A 13,785-nucleotide genomic window follows, 5' to 3' on the forward strand; every position below is an offset into this window, starting at 1 on the left:
AATCACAAGTCGTTAATTCCCTAGTATAAATGCAAGTCTAGATGGTACAGCAGTCCAAGGCCAGTAGATTAACAAGTGAACGCTCAACACTTGCACATATCAAGTGTGTGAGTGTGAATCATGTTGTTCACCGATGGTGTAAAGTAACTGAAGTACATTTACTTAAGTATTGTACTTAAGTACAATGTTGAGGTATTTGTACTTTACTTGAGTATGTTCAATACTTTTACTTCTACTCCCCTACATCTCAGAGGAAAATATTGTACTTTTACTCCACTCCACTACAATAATATGACAACTTTAGTTACTAGTTGCTTTGATTATTATTACAAAACACACTAACCACTTCAGCCCTGTATTTCGGCCATTTGAAAATAGACGATCTGCAAGCTCACAATGTGTCACATCAAATATCTTTAATAAAATTTGAACATGTGAAATGGTATATTTCTGCACAATGAGGGTGGTACTTTTAATTTTGTACTTCAAGTACATTTGATACTTTTGTACTTTTACTCAAGTACATTTTGAATTGCAGACTTTTACTTGTAACAGAGCATTTCTACATTGCATTATTGATAAAAAACATAGCACTTTCTCCACCACTGTTGTTCACACAGAGTGCCTCTGATCTCAGAACATCACACGTGTGATGTGTGCACGCGTGTGGGACGTTGCTGAATCTAGGCCTCTTATGAAATCTCTGGAAGCTCTGGAAGATGCAGCAGCAGGGGGAAAAAACACAGGGATGTGTGTGTGTGTGTGTGTGTGTGTGTGTGTGTGTGTGTGTGTGTGTGTGTGTGTGTGTGTGTGTGTGTGTGTGTGTGTGTGTGTGTGTGTGTGTGTGTGTGTGTGTGTGTGTGTGTGTGTGTGTGTGTGTGTGTGTGTGTGTGTGTGTGTGTGTGTGCGTGGCGTGCATGTGCATGTTCCCCTGTCTTTGTTAACCCTCCTATTCCCCTGACACGCGTTAATTTAATCACGTGGAAGAAGAAAGGCGAGGGGGAAGAAAAGGACGGGTGAGGGGGATGGAGAAAGAAAAGACAAAAAAAATAGACTTTTCTCTCTTTGGGGGGGAAAAAAGGGAAAAGAAGGGGGGAAAAGAAGAGACTTTTCTCATTGAGGGGAAAAAATAAATAAGAGGGAGAAAAAGAAAGATAAATACAATCCGCCCTGCTCGGGGGTTTCCATGACGACCATGACATCACTGTCAGAGTGCTCTGGCTGTTCATGGGATTGTGTTCTTATCCAATAACTGATTTAATCGATTATTTAAAAAAAAAAGAAGATAATTCAATGAAATAATGTACTGTATTAAATATATATTTCTATGTCATTGTAGGCACAAATGTTTTCATTGCGACAAGGTATAAGATAGGGCTTAAGTGGTTAGTTGATTTGAGAGAATGTACAAGGAAGGGTTTATGTCTGTGTGTCCGTGCGTGCGTGTTTGCACGTGCAGGCGTGTGCGCGTGCAGGCGTGCGTGCCTGTGTGTGTGTGCGTGAGGCTGCCTGAGATGGAGAAGACACACCTATAACTGTCGCTGCTTCAGTCGGTCCGTAGTTACGAGCTGTTGCCAGGCAACAGCAGTCATGGCAACAAGTTTGTTGCAGATCAGGCTTGGTGGGAGTGTTGCTAAGAGAAGGGACAGGAGGGGGGGGGGGGGGGGTAGCAGCAGCAGCACCCGCCCCAAACCTTTGTCCAGTCAGAGTAGAAATACACAGTGAACTCCTGTTAATATGTTAATATATCGTCGTTGTCAGGTGGAAACCTTGTATGTCCAAAAACCGTTCGTTTTGTATTTACCATTTTAAGAATGATTTAAAATAGAGAAAATAGCCGATCTACATGGACACAACGCCTCGCGCCGCGAGGCGTTATGTGCTTGTAGATCGGCTATTTTCGCTAGTTTTGTGCCGACATTCTTGTATGATGAAGCAGGGCATTACTTTACAAAATAAAAAAACTACAAATTAGAAACTTGGAGATACAAGGTTTCTGCTCGACAGTGACGATATAGATACCGTTGCTGTCGGGCAGAAACCTCTCATCTCCTTAGTTTTTATCGTTTTTTCGCCCTACTTGATCACACTACAGCGTCACACAAAAACAGCAAAAGTAGCAGATCTGCAAGCTTGAAACAAGCTTTGCTATATTTTGAATTTGAATCCTGAAAAGTAACACTTTAATTTGGCCGTATGTAAATATATATTTTATTCTTTAGCTTTTCGTCTTTGGTTTTGCACTGCCGTTTGTTTCTCCTCCCACCATCTTGACTCTCTGATCCTATACCGCCTACACTCACACCTCCCCCATAAACTATTACACCTAAGCTTATGCTTGATCAAACATTTAGCTTTTTAGTGTTTTCCATTGTTTTGTTCTTGTTTTCTTTTGTTCGTACTATGCACCCCATGTCGCCCCTTGTTTGTTGGGTCTACATCAGCTGTTTGTCTCTTTGTGTCCCCCCCTCAGAGAGGTTACATTATTATTTCCTCATTGTTGTTAACCTTTCCATTTGTACCTTAGAGTTAAATGAACACCTATTTTACTTATTTTTCTTTCTTTTTTTTTTATGTACACTGCAACCAATGCAGTGTTATCTGAACTAATTCAGTGTTAATCTGATCATTGCAGATTTATGAACAATCGTGTTCCTTCCAATAAGAGATACCAGCCCACCGACTATGAGCACGCTGCCAACTGTGCCACACATGCGGTAATAATCAAGCACGCACACACACACATACACACGCATGTACGCACGCACGCACGCACGCACGCACGTCGCACGCACGCACAGACACACACACACACACACACACACACACACACACACACACATGTAAGCATGCACGCACGCACGCACACACACACACACACACACACACACACACACACACACACACACACACACACACACACACACACACACACACACACACACACACACATTTGGCCATCATAATTCTATATAACCTCCCTGTCGGGTGGAAACCTCATAATGTTCAAAACTGTTGCTTTCCGGGATTGAGCAGCGTTTCGAGCTTGCACACGTTTTATACTTTGGTGTGCTGCTGTGGTACGATCAATCAGAGGCATTAATTTACAAAAAACACAACAAGTTACACATTACACAGAATACACACACACACACACACACACACACACACAAGCACACACGCAAACACACACATAAGCACACATGCGCGTGTGAGCATCCACATGTAGACATTTATGTGTCCAGCTTCATAATGTGAATAATGACAGTGTAATTTGTCTTGGTGGTGACTGCATGTGTCCAGCTATGGATTATCCCCAGCCTGCTGGGCAGCTCGCTGCTGCACTTCCTGTCCGAGGACCAATGGGAGCGCGTGTCTGCGTGGGTGTACGGGGCGGGGCTCAGCTCGCTGTTCATCATCTCCACCGTGTTCCACACCGTGGCCTGGAAGAAGAGTCACCTGCGGTACATACACACGCACGCACGCACGCACGCACCCTCCCCAGGGGTGTCACAATATGTTGTGCTACAATATATTTTGATAATAAAATGTGACAATAAGTATATTCTTTAATATATATTAGGGCTGGAACTTTAACTGATTAATTGCGATTAATTAATTACAGAAAATTAACGCAATTAAAAAAATTAATGCATTTTAGTCGCACTTAGTTTTTGCACCACAGAACCTTCAGTTTCAGGCATACCGATCATAGCGATGCACGAATCAAGAAGAGACAACAAACGCAAAGGGAGAAGTAGCCGATCAGAGCGCTTTGCCGCTCAGGCCCCCATTTATTTATTTTTTATTTTTATTGATTTTATTTTTGTTGGTGAAATTTATGGGAGTTGTTACTGTATGGTGTTTGACATGAATTCAATGTAAGCTTACCAAATCACAAGAATCATTAATTAGTGTGGTTGCCCGACAAGCAACCACACTGTAGTCCTGGGGAAACTTTATTTTTGAACCGCTTCCAATGAGTGGATTTGTGTGTCCCACGCCCATATATGGTCATTTCAGTCCAGAATGAACAGGTTTTTTCAAAAACAAAATGTGTGTAACATGTCCATATATGGTCATTTCAGTCCAGAATGAACAGGCTTTTTCGAAAACAAAATGTCTGTCACCCCATGTCCATATATGGTCATTTCAGTCCAGAATGAACAGGTTTTATCTGTCCCATACGTCCAGAATATCAGTCCAGAATGAATAGGCTTTTTCAAAAAAGCAAAATGTGTGTCCCATGTCCATATATGGCCATTTCAGTTCAGAATGAACAGGTTTTATCTGTCCTGTACGTCCAGAATATGTGTGTAGTGTCCCTCCCTCCCTCAGATGATTGGATACTTTGATAATTCGGCCCTCCAGATAAAATCGGACCTCCAGATAAAATCATTCATTCATTCAGAATATATAAAGAATGTAGATTTCAGAATATATAAAGAATGTATAGATCACAGAGTTCATAACTCTAGAACACATAGAATAAAAGTTCACCGCTTCACTTCGAACCGAGGTTTGATTTTTTCTAGATGAACACTTTTTACCTTGATAGGGAATCAATGGGAGTGGTGCTAGCTGGAGTATTGGTCGAGCTTCACATGACAGTTAGCTTGCTGCAGAATATACTGTAGTCATGTCGGCAACCACACTTGAAATTTCCACTTTCTAGTACATCTTTTGACACATAATGTGTCATTATCTGCCGAAAAGAAATGAATACCTGAGACAGGGGCGTCACACCAAATTCTGGGCCCTGGGTACAAGGATTCACTGCGGGCCCCCCATGAATGTTAACTATTGAAAAATAGCAGATACACAAGCTCACAGCGCGGCACCGAGTGCCGCGCTGCGAGCTTGTATATCTGCTATTTTTGAAAAATCGTGAAAATGTGTGCAAGAAACCTATGTCAAGGACCCCCAAGATGATATGTATTTGGCCACGGACACAGATCTCAAAATATTTAGTTCCAGGGACCCCCAGAAGCAAAATTTGAGTTAGAAATGTTCGCTTAAAAAATACATATATTCAAAGATTTTCACACATTTTCACAGCTTTTCAAAAATAGCAGATCTACAAGCTCGCAGCGCGGCACTCGGTGCTGCGCTGTGAGCTTGTATATCTGCTATTTTTCAATAGATAAAGTTATTAGGGCCCCTCCATTTTGGGCCCCAGTAACTCAGTCCCACTTTCCTACCCCTTGTGACGCCCCTGACCTGAGAAAAGAAATCCATACCTGATGTCCAACTTGAATGCAGCATTTTATGTTGAATGAATTTCCCTCTGTGTAGAAATCCATGCTGATACGGCACATCTCCAGTATTGACTTGATAATGCTTAGTTCAGTGTGGTATCAAGATCCGAAAATAGCCGACCTCCAAGCTCACAACCCTTTGTGAGCTAGGAGGTCTGCTATTTTCGATATTTTCACCAAAAGGCCCCTTTAGAAATTTCAGCAGCTGCCTCTCTAACATCTGTTTGTGTCTGTGTCCAGCTGATGCTCATTGACGCTCGTTAATGTTACTGCATCAAAGCAATTATGCTTCTCCACTGTCAAATAGGCCAAGATGATGGCCATTGTTGATGATAATTGAACAAATGGAGAAATTATTAGGGATGGTCGATATTATCGCCATATAAAAACGGACTATTTTATTAACAAAAAATGGAATGGCCCTCCCCTTGGACTCAATTTCTTTTAGCTGACCCTCCTTTGGACTAAAATTAGAAAGGCATGACCCTCCCCTATTTTTCTCCAGGGGTACCCTTCTGTAAGAAATTACCTGTTTTTTTTTTCCAGGAAAAGATATTATTCCATCCTCAGCATATTCCAAATATTAACCGACAGTCAAGAATCAAACTAATGAGGAGCAAACCAATATTATTTTTGATAACACTCAGAGTGGTGGAGGAATGATCAATATACTAGTGGTACTGGTGAATAGGGAGAAATGAATGGAGAAAAAAAAGAAAAAACTAAAAAAAACAGCTAGGTCTATTTCTAATTATTTATTGTGGAAATTAAATTAACAAGACGTTTCCAGTTTACAGGATCTTTAAGCATGGCCAGCGCCATTCAGTTGGTGAAGTGTGGAGATGATGGTTTGTCATCAGAATATGGAAAGGATTGAAGCTCTTATGTGGTGTGGACATGCTGATGTCTCTTCAGGGTACTTAATACACTGAAACCCTTGTCACACTGTTTACACACAAAGGGTTTTTCTCCTGTGTGGACACGCTGATGCCTCTTCAGAGTCCCTAAATCACTGAAACCCTTGTCACACTGTTTACACACAAAGGGTTTTTCTCCAGTGTGGACACGCTGATGTGTCTTCAGGTGACCTGACTCACTGAAACCCTTGTCACACTCTTTACACACAAAGGGTTTTTCTCCAGTGTGGACACGCTGATGTGTCTTCAGGTGACCTAACACACTGAAACCCTTGTCACACTGTTTACACACAAAGGGTTTTTCTCCAGTGTGGACACGCTGATGCCTCTTCAGAGACCCTAAATCACTGAAACCCTTGTCACACTGTTTACACACAAAGGGTTTTTCTCCACTGTGGACACGCTGATGTGTCTTCAGGTGACCTGACTCACTGAAACCCTTGTCACACTCTTTACACACAAAGGGTTTTTCTCCAGTGTGGACACGCTGATGTGTCTTCAGGTGACCTGACTCACTGAAACCCTTGTCACACTCTTTACACACAAAGGGTTTTTCTCCAGTGTGGACACGCTGATGTGTCTTCAGGTGATCTAACCTACTGAAACCCTTGTCACACTGTTTACACACAAAAGGTTTTTCTCCACTGTGGACACGTTGGTGCTTCTTCAGATTCCATAACACACTGAAACCCTTGTCACACTGTTTACAAACAAAGGGTTTTTCTCCAGTGTGGACACGCTGGTGTGTCTTCAGAGCACCTAACACACTGAAACCCTTGTCACACTGTTTACAAACAAAGGGTTTTTCTCCAGTGTGGACACGCTGGTGCCTCTTCAGAGTCCCTAAATCACTGAAACCTTTGTCACACTGTTTACAAACGAAGGGTTTTTCTCCACTGTGGATACGCTGGTGCCTCTTGAGGTGACCTAACTGACTGAAACCCTTGTCACACTGTTTACACACAAAGGATTTTTCTCCGGTGTGTACATGCTGATGTGTCTTCAGGTGACCTAAGACATTGAAACCCTTGTCACACTCTTAACACACAAAGGGTTTTTCTCCAGTGTGGATACGCTGGTGTGTCTTCAGCTGGCCTGACACACTGAAACCCTTGTCACACTGTTTACACACAAAGGGTTTTTCTCCAGTGTGGACACGCTGATGTGTCTCCAGGTGATCTAGCCGACTAAAACCCTTGTCACACTCTTTACACTGGAAAGGTTTTTCTTGGGAGTGGGCATGCTGGACCTGCTGTGTCAATACCTCAATGAAACTCTTATCACGTGACAGGTTTTCTTTCCTGTGCAAGTCATCAAATGTTTCTATACTTCTTCTGGCTGCGTTGTCCTCGCAAGATCTTGGTTTGTCTTTGTCTCCTTGTTTCTGTCTGATTAAACAGCTGGTGATTGTCTGACAGGAAGATGAGGGGAGCTGTCTATTGCTCATCTTTTGACAACAGAGGTTGTTGTGGCTCCTATTCATGTTTTCATGGAGGGTGACCCGAGATGTGAAGGCGTCAGTCACCCTGTCACCGCTTCTGCTACTTGGACTGTAAATTGGAAGGTGTTCCAATTTACAGTTTACTGGATAGCCTTGGTTTTAATTTATTCTCTGTCAATCTCTTTCTCCTCCTCTGTGTCTCTATATATCGCTGCCTCTCCGACACTCACAGTACACTCTGCGGATAAGGAACTACTCTTGGTCGTAGCCAGACTAAAAGTGACATTTAAAAACAGCGTCACATCTTATTCAGGTCGACCATGGCTCTGGTCTGACGTCACACAACACAAAGCATTGACATCATTCCCAATAACACAGATTTGTACATCTGAGTTTGGCTCGCTATGTGGCCCTCACATCTAGGCGTATATATGGGCATGCTGATATAACTATTTTTGAGCGGTGCAAACCGCTCCTATTCCCCGCTTTTTATTACAAAAACTATGATGTCACTAATGATGATGACATGAGTTAGCCAGACCAATGTCTGTACTCTGACGTTATAGTACTGACTTCACTGACTGGCCTGGACACCATACAGTATGTGGGCATAAAGATCTGCCCAATGGGCACATCATATCTATGGGCATAAAGATCTGCCCAACGGGCGCATTACTTCTGAGACTCCTACATTCAGTCCCTCATATACTGTGCACACCCCCAGGCAAGGACTAGTATTAATAATTAATATATCATTTGAAAACTTGTGAAATGGGTCATTCTGCGTAATGGGTACTTTCACTTTTGGTACTTTAATAATAATAATAGCCTACATTTTATTTATAAGGCGCCTTTCAAGGCACTCAAGGTCGCCTTTAACTTTAACTATAATTTGACGCTTACTCAAGTACATTTTGAATACCAAACTTGTACTTGTAAGACTGTTTCTACAAGAGGGAATTGTTACCTTTACCCAAGTAGAAAAGAATGTGAGCACTTCTTCCACCGCTGCACAGGTCAATTTGTAGGGATGCGGTATCGGTACTCGTGGTATCGGTACTCGCCCCGATACCGGCCTATTTTGCGGTATCGGTACTCGTCCGATACTGCTCACAAAGTGCCCGAGTACCCTGTGTGTTCCGCCACTTCGCCTTTCTCTCTCTCTCTTAAAGTATCAAAAGTAAAAATACAAAATGCTAAACCTGAAAAAAAAAGTGAAATGTGTGGCAGTTGTGCCATGTTCTGGGAAAGCAATGCAATTTAATGTGTTATATACAGCCAGAGAGTGAGGAACACCTGATAATTTTTTTTTTTTTAAACACATAATTTAAAGACATTTTGTATTATTAATTGTACTCGTATCGGTACTCGGTATCGGCGAGTACTCAAAATGAAGTACTCGTACTTGTACTCGGTCAGCAAAAAAGTGGTATCGGGACATCCCTATCAATTTGCATACTGAAATTGTCTTCCAGGCGATATGCATAACATCAAAGGAAAGACTTGTTTTAAATGGAAACTTAAAATGTACATACTATACACTCAAAACATGCAATAACATAATTTTACATACTAGTGTAACATTTCTGTTGCCTTTGGAAATTGATGGAATTAATGGGAACGGGAATTTTATTTTAATCTGCTGTATTCCTGTGGGTGTCTCTTTTTTATTTATTTTCCCCCCGTATTGATTTCGATAGATTTTTGTAAGATGTTATGTATGTGATATACACTAATAGTGAAATGTTTTGTATTGTGTGTCACATTAATGCCTGGACCCCATGAAGACTAGCTGTCGTAAACAATGAACACAGAGATGCACACAACCGTAGATTAGTCCTATACTCTACATACAGTATATACAATAAATAAATAAACAAACGGTCAACGTTTAAGGGCTTTGCACACAGGCGCAACCATTGCGTTTTTTTCCGTTTGCTGCATGATTAAAATGCATTTGATTTGGTGTGCAAGGCTGTGCGGAATCCACACTGCGGATCCGAAAAGGAGTCATAAAAGGAGTCTTTAAGAGTTTTTACCGCATGCGACAAGACGCACAAATCGAACTGGGTTCGATTGGGAAAAAACACACTGCAGCCACCTGCCGCATGGCAAATTCGGAGCCGGTGTGCATGAGGTCATAGAGAATCATTGTTTTCTTTAAAAACATTAGATCGACCGTTTTTTTTTTTTTTTTTTTTCGTGCGAAAAAAAAAACGCGTCCGTGTGCAAGGCCCTTTACAGAACCACCAGCATTTGTGAGACACTGTCAACAACTGTTTGCTTCTCTCATCAGCAACACGTGTGCCTTGTTACAGACCTTGTCAAATAGGCTACCTAGAGCCTAGAGTAGACAATTTGGCCTTGACCTTGCCCTTCCCTTCACTGACATCCTTGAAATAAGAAACATGGCTCAAATGGCTGTTACCCATACTGTAAAGTGTGTAAAGTGTAAAGTTTAAAACAAACTCGCCATACAAGTAGGTGGTTCAAATAGCAGCAGATATGACGAACAAGACGGCACACAAGGAAATGAATACAACAATGTTGAGATGCTCTTAATAAGGGAAACATAATAAAATCTGCAAACTAAATCGTTACCTAGAAATGTCTTCACCAATGTGTTTCTAAAGGTGTGTAATAATATGTACTAAAAGGTTGAAATTCAACTCCCGGGGGAAAAATGATGAAAGTTTGTGTCCCATTAACTTTACTAAACAGGAAAAAAAAAAAACACAAATATGCTTTAAGTACTATGTGAGGGGTCAAATTAGGGTTTTTTATGTTGCTGAATCCATTGCAAGTATTTGTTTTGCATGGAAAACATTCCGTGGGCTACAAATGGCCCCCACAAAACGGTGAAAAGTGATGACTCATCACTAAACCATCGTTTTGTGGGGACGTTTTTAGCCCAAGGAATGTTTGTCGTGCAAAACAAATGCTTGCAATGGATTGAGCATCATGAAAAATCCCTAGTTTGACCCCTCACATGCTACTTAAAGCAGATTTATTTTTTGTATTTTTTTCCTGTATTGTTAAGTTAGTGGAACACAAACACAAATCAGTTTTTTTATGAGGTTTCCCCCGGGAGTTGAATTTCAACCTATAAGTACATATTATTACACACCTTTAGAAACACATTGGTGAAGACATTTCTTGGTAACGATTTACTTTCAGATTGGTCAAATATAAATAAATAAAAAATATACCCTTATTATCTGTCTTCCAGGTCCGTGGAGCACTGCTTCCACATGTGTGACAGGATGGTGATCTACTTCTTCATAGCAGCCTCCTACGCACCATGGTAAACCCACCTGTGTGTGCGTGTGTTTGTGCGTGCGTGCGTGCGTGCGTGCGTGCGTGCGTGCGTGCGTGCGTGCGTGCGAGCGTGCGTGCGTGCGTGCGTGGGTGTGCGCGCGCGTGCGTGCGTGTCCATCCCGGTCGAGGTGAATTCACATCATCATGTGATTTCACATTACAAAGGGGTGCAGGAAGAGTGGCCACCTCAATGTTAAATTGGATTGAAATAGTTGCTGTGTGTGGTTTTATATGGGCTGTGTCAATAATAGCTATGACAAATAATAGCTTGCAGCAGCAACGTATATAAAACAAGAGTTCAACATTTTGAATTATGAACTATGTTCTAACTAGTTCCATACTGAACTCTTAACTCTTAACTGAACTAGCTCGTTTTTTTAATTTGTGAGCTGAACTTTGAACTAGTTCATGTAGAAAGTGAACTTTCCCAACACTGACAGTATTATGGGTGTGTCTGTAGGCTGAAGCAGTAACTTACATATAGTGTGTGTGTGTGTGTGTGTGTGTGTGTGTGTGTGCGTGTGTGCGTGTGTGCGTGTGTGCGTGCGTGCGTGCGTGCGTGCGTGCGTGCGTGCGTGCGTGCGTGCGTGCAATGCGTACATGCGTGTGTGTGTGTGTGTGTGTGTGCAGGCTGAACCTCAGGGAGTTGGGGCCCTGGGCGTCTCACATGCGCTGGCTGGTGTGGGTCATGGCCTCCGTAGGAACCACCTATGTCTTCTTCTTTCACGAGAGGTTAGCTGTCTGTCTGTCTGTCTGTCTGTCTGTCTGTCTGTCTGTCTGCCTGTCTGTCTGTCTGTCTGTCTGCCTGTCATCTCTCTAACATCTGTGTCTCTGCTGCAGGTATAAGCTCATGGAGTTGATCTGCTACACGGTGATGGGCTTTTTCCCTGCATTGGTCATCCTCTCAATGGTGAGGGTCCAACAACAACAACAACAACAACAACCCTATATGTGTCCCATTTCCTCCTCCCTGATATGACCTGACCTGACTCATCCAGGGGAGGGTGTGGTTTTTAGGAGAGGGTGTATCATTAGCATTTACCATTCACCACTTTGGTTGTGGCGTTCGCCCTCCCCTACAACCACACCCTCCCCTGGATGATGATGCGTACGTCCAGAGGCAAAATAACTCACTTTTCTGAGCCTACAGATTACAGAAAAAACACTGAATGTTGAAAGTTCTTTTTTTTTTTTTTTTTTTTTTTTAAACGTGAAAAAAAGCCTTAACCCATTTAGGCCTAGAATTATTGAATGCTTTAACCAGTGAAAAATAGCAGATATACAAGCTCACAGCGCGGCACCGAGTGCTGCGCTGCGAGCTTGTAGATCTGCTATTTTTGAAAAACTCGTGAAAATGTGTGCAAATCTTTGAATATATGTATTTTCAAAGCAAACGTTTGTAACTCAAATTTTGCTTATGGGGGGTCCCTGGAACTAAATATTTTGAGATGGGGGTCCGTGGCCAAATACATATCATTTTTGGGGTCCTTCACATGAAAAGGTTTGAGAACCACTGACATAGTAGTCTCTCAAGAACAGACCGAAGTGAAAAGGACCTTTTCTTTGACGATGGCCGGCCAGATTGCTGACATAGAAACATAGGTTTTTCAAAAGATCTTAGAAGGATTCAAAAGACACTTATAGACACTTATAAAAATTCAAATTTTCACGATTTGTCAAAGATAGCGCAGCGCTGTGAGCTTGTATATCTGCTATTTTTCAATAGTTAAAGCATTCAATAATTCTAGGCCTAATAAAAAAGGATGAAATTTGATGTCATAAGACGACCCTTAACCAGATGTTTGCCGCGTGTCCCCTCCGTCCCGCTCAGCCGGACCAGGCAGGGCTTTACGAGCTGCTGGTGGGAGGGGCCTTCTACTGCCTGGGCATGATCTTCTTCAAGAGCGACGGCCTGGTGCCCTTCGCCCACGCCATCTGGCACCTGTTCGTGGCCATGGGCGCGGCCGTGCACTACTACGCCACCTGGAAGTACCTCTACGTGCTGCCAGCCAATCAGGTGCAGACGTCCAGATGACGGCATCGCTGAACCCTCTCGCGGCCGGGCCACTGCAGGAAGCGGCGGTTCCTGTGTTTTTTTGGGGGGAGGGAAGTGAAAGATGACAAAGTGGAGGATTTATGTACAGCAAGGGTCTTCAACAGGGGGTGTGGGACCCCTAGGGGGTCCTCAGAGTTACTAAAGGGGGGGCCGCCATATCTTTGAGTGATAGAAACTTTTTTTCTCCTTTGTTATAGTAACCCTAGTGTCCATATTCAGACATATAACGTTTATTAGGTAATGACGTTTATTAGGTAATGACGGCTCAAGTGGTTAAATATCTAAAAACACAAATTGACAAGAATACAAAATACACTGATGATTGTGCTGTCAAACGATGAAAAGGTCATAGCTTCATCTCTCTCTCAACTAAGGTGTCCTTGGCCTGAAAACGTTGAAGACCCCTGATGTACAACTGTTACTTTTGTGGATTCAAATTCAAAAACAGCAAAAGTAGCAGATCCACAAGCTGGAAATGCGACGTCGCTTGTTTTATTCTATTTATCCTGTCTTTCAGTTCAAGTCGTTTTGGCCCACTGTGTAATTGATGGCGTGGAAAGTATAGCGTACGTTAAAGGTGTGTGCTGGCAGTAGACGTTTATAACTACTCATAAGTACTGTGTTATAGTATTTATATTCATAGGTGTATTATTTCGGGTATTACTGTACCTTTATTTATATCGGGTGTTATTTTTGGTCTGATTCCATAAGGGAACCGTCATATAAGTCGTGTAGTCATTATGGATTTGCCATTATTACCATTTCAGTTCAGAGGCTTTGGATAGTATTATTATG

The 13,785-nt window shown here is 42.2% G+C and overlaps 1 protein-coding gene across 1 annotated transcript; it reads left to right on the forward strand.

The window, feature by feature from the left end:
* Nucleotides 1-2,639: 2,639 nt before the first annotated feature.
* LOC308281949 (monocyte to macrophage differentiation factor 2-like) lies at nt 2,640-12,969 on the forward strand (the record flags this gene model as incomplete). Its single annotated transcript, XM_080722289.1, has 6 exons — nt 2,640-2,717; nt 3,304-3,464; nt 10,846-10,920; nt 11,565-11,666; nt 11,775-11,844; nt 12,766-12,969. The coding sequence occupies 6 exons, from the start codon at nt 2,640-2,642 to the stop codon at nt 12,967-12,969; spliced, it is 690 nt and encodes a 229-aa protein (XP_080578415.1).
* Between the last annotated feature and the right edge of the window lie 816 nt (nt 12,970-13,785).

The sequence above is a fragment of the Nannobrachium achirus genome (assembly GCF_963921795.1).
Source record: "Nannobrachium achirus genome assembly, chromosome: 3".
NCBI classification, from domain to species: Eukaryota; Metazoa; Chordata; class Actinopteri; order Myctophiformes; family Myctophidae; genus Nannobrachium; species Nannobrachium achirus.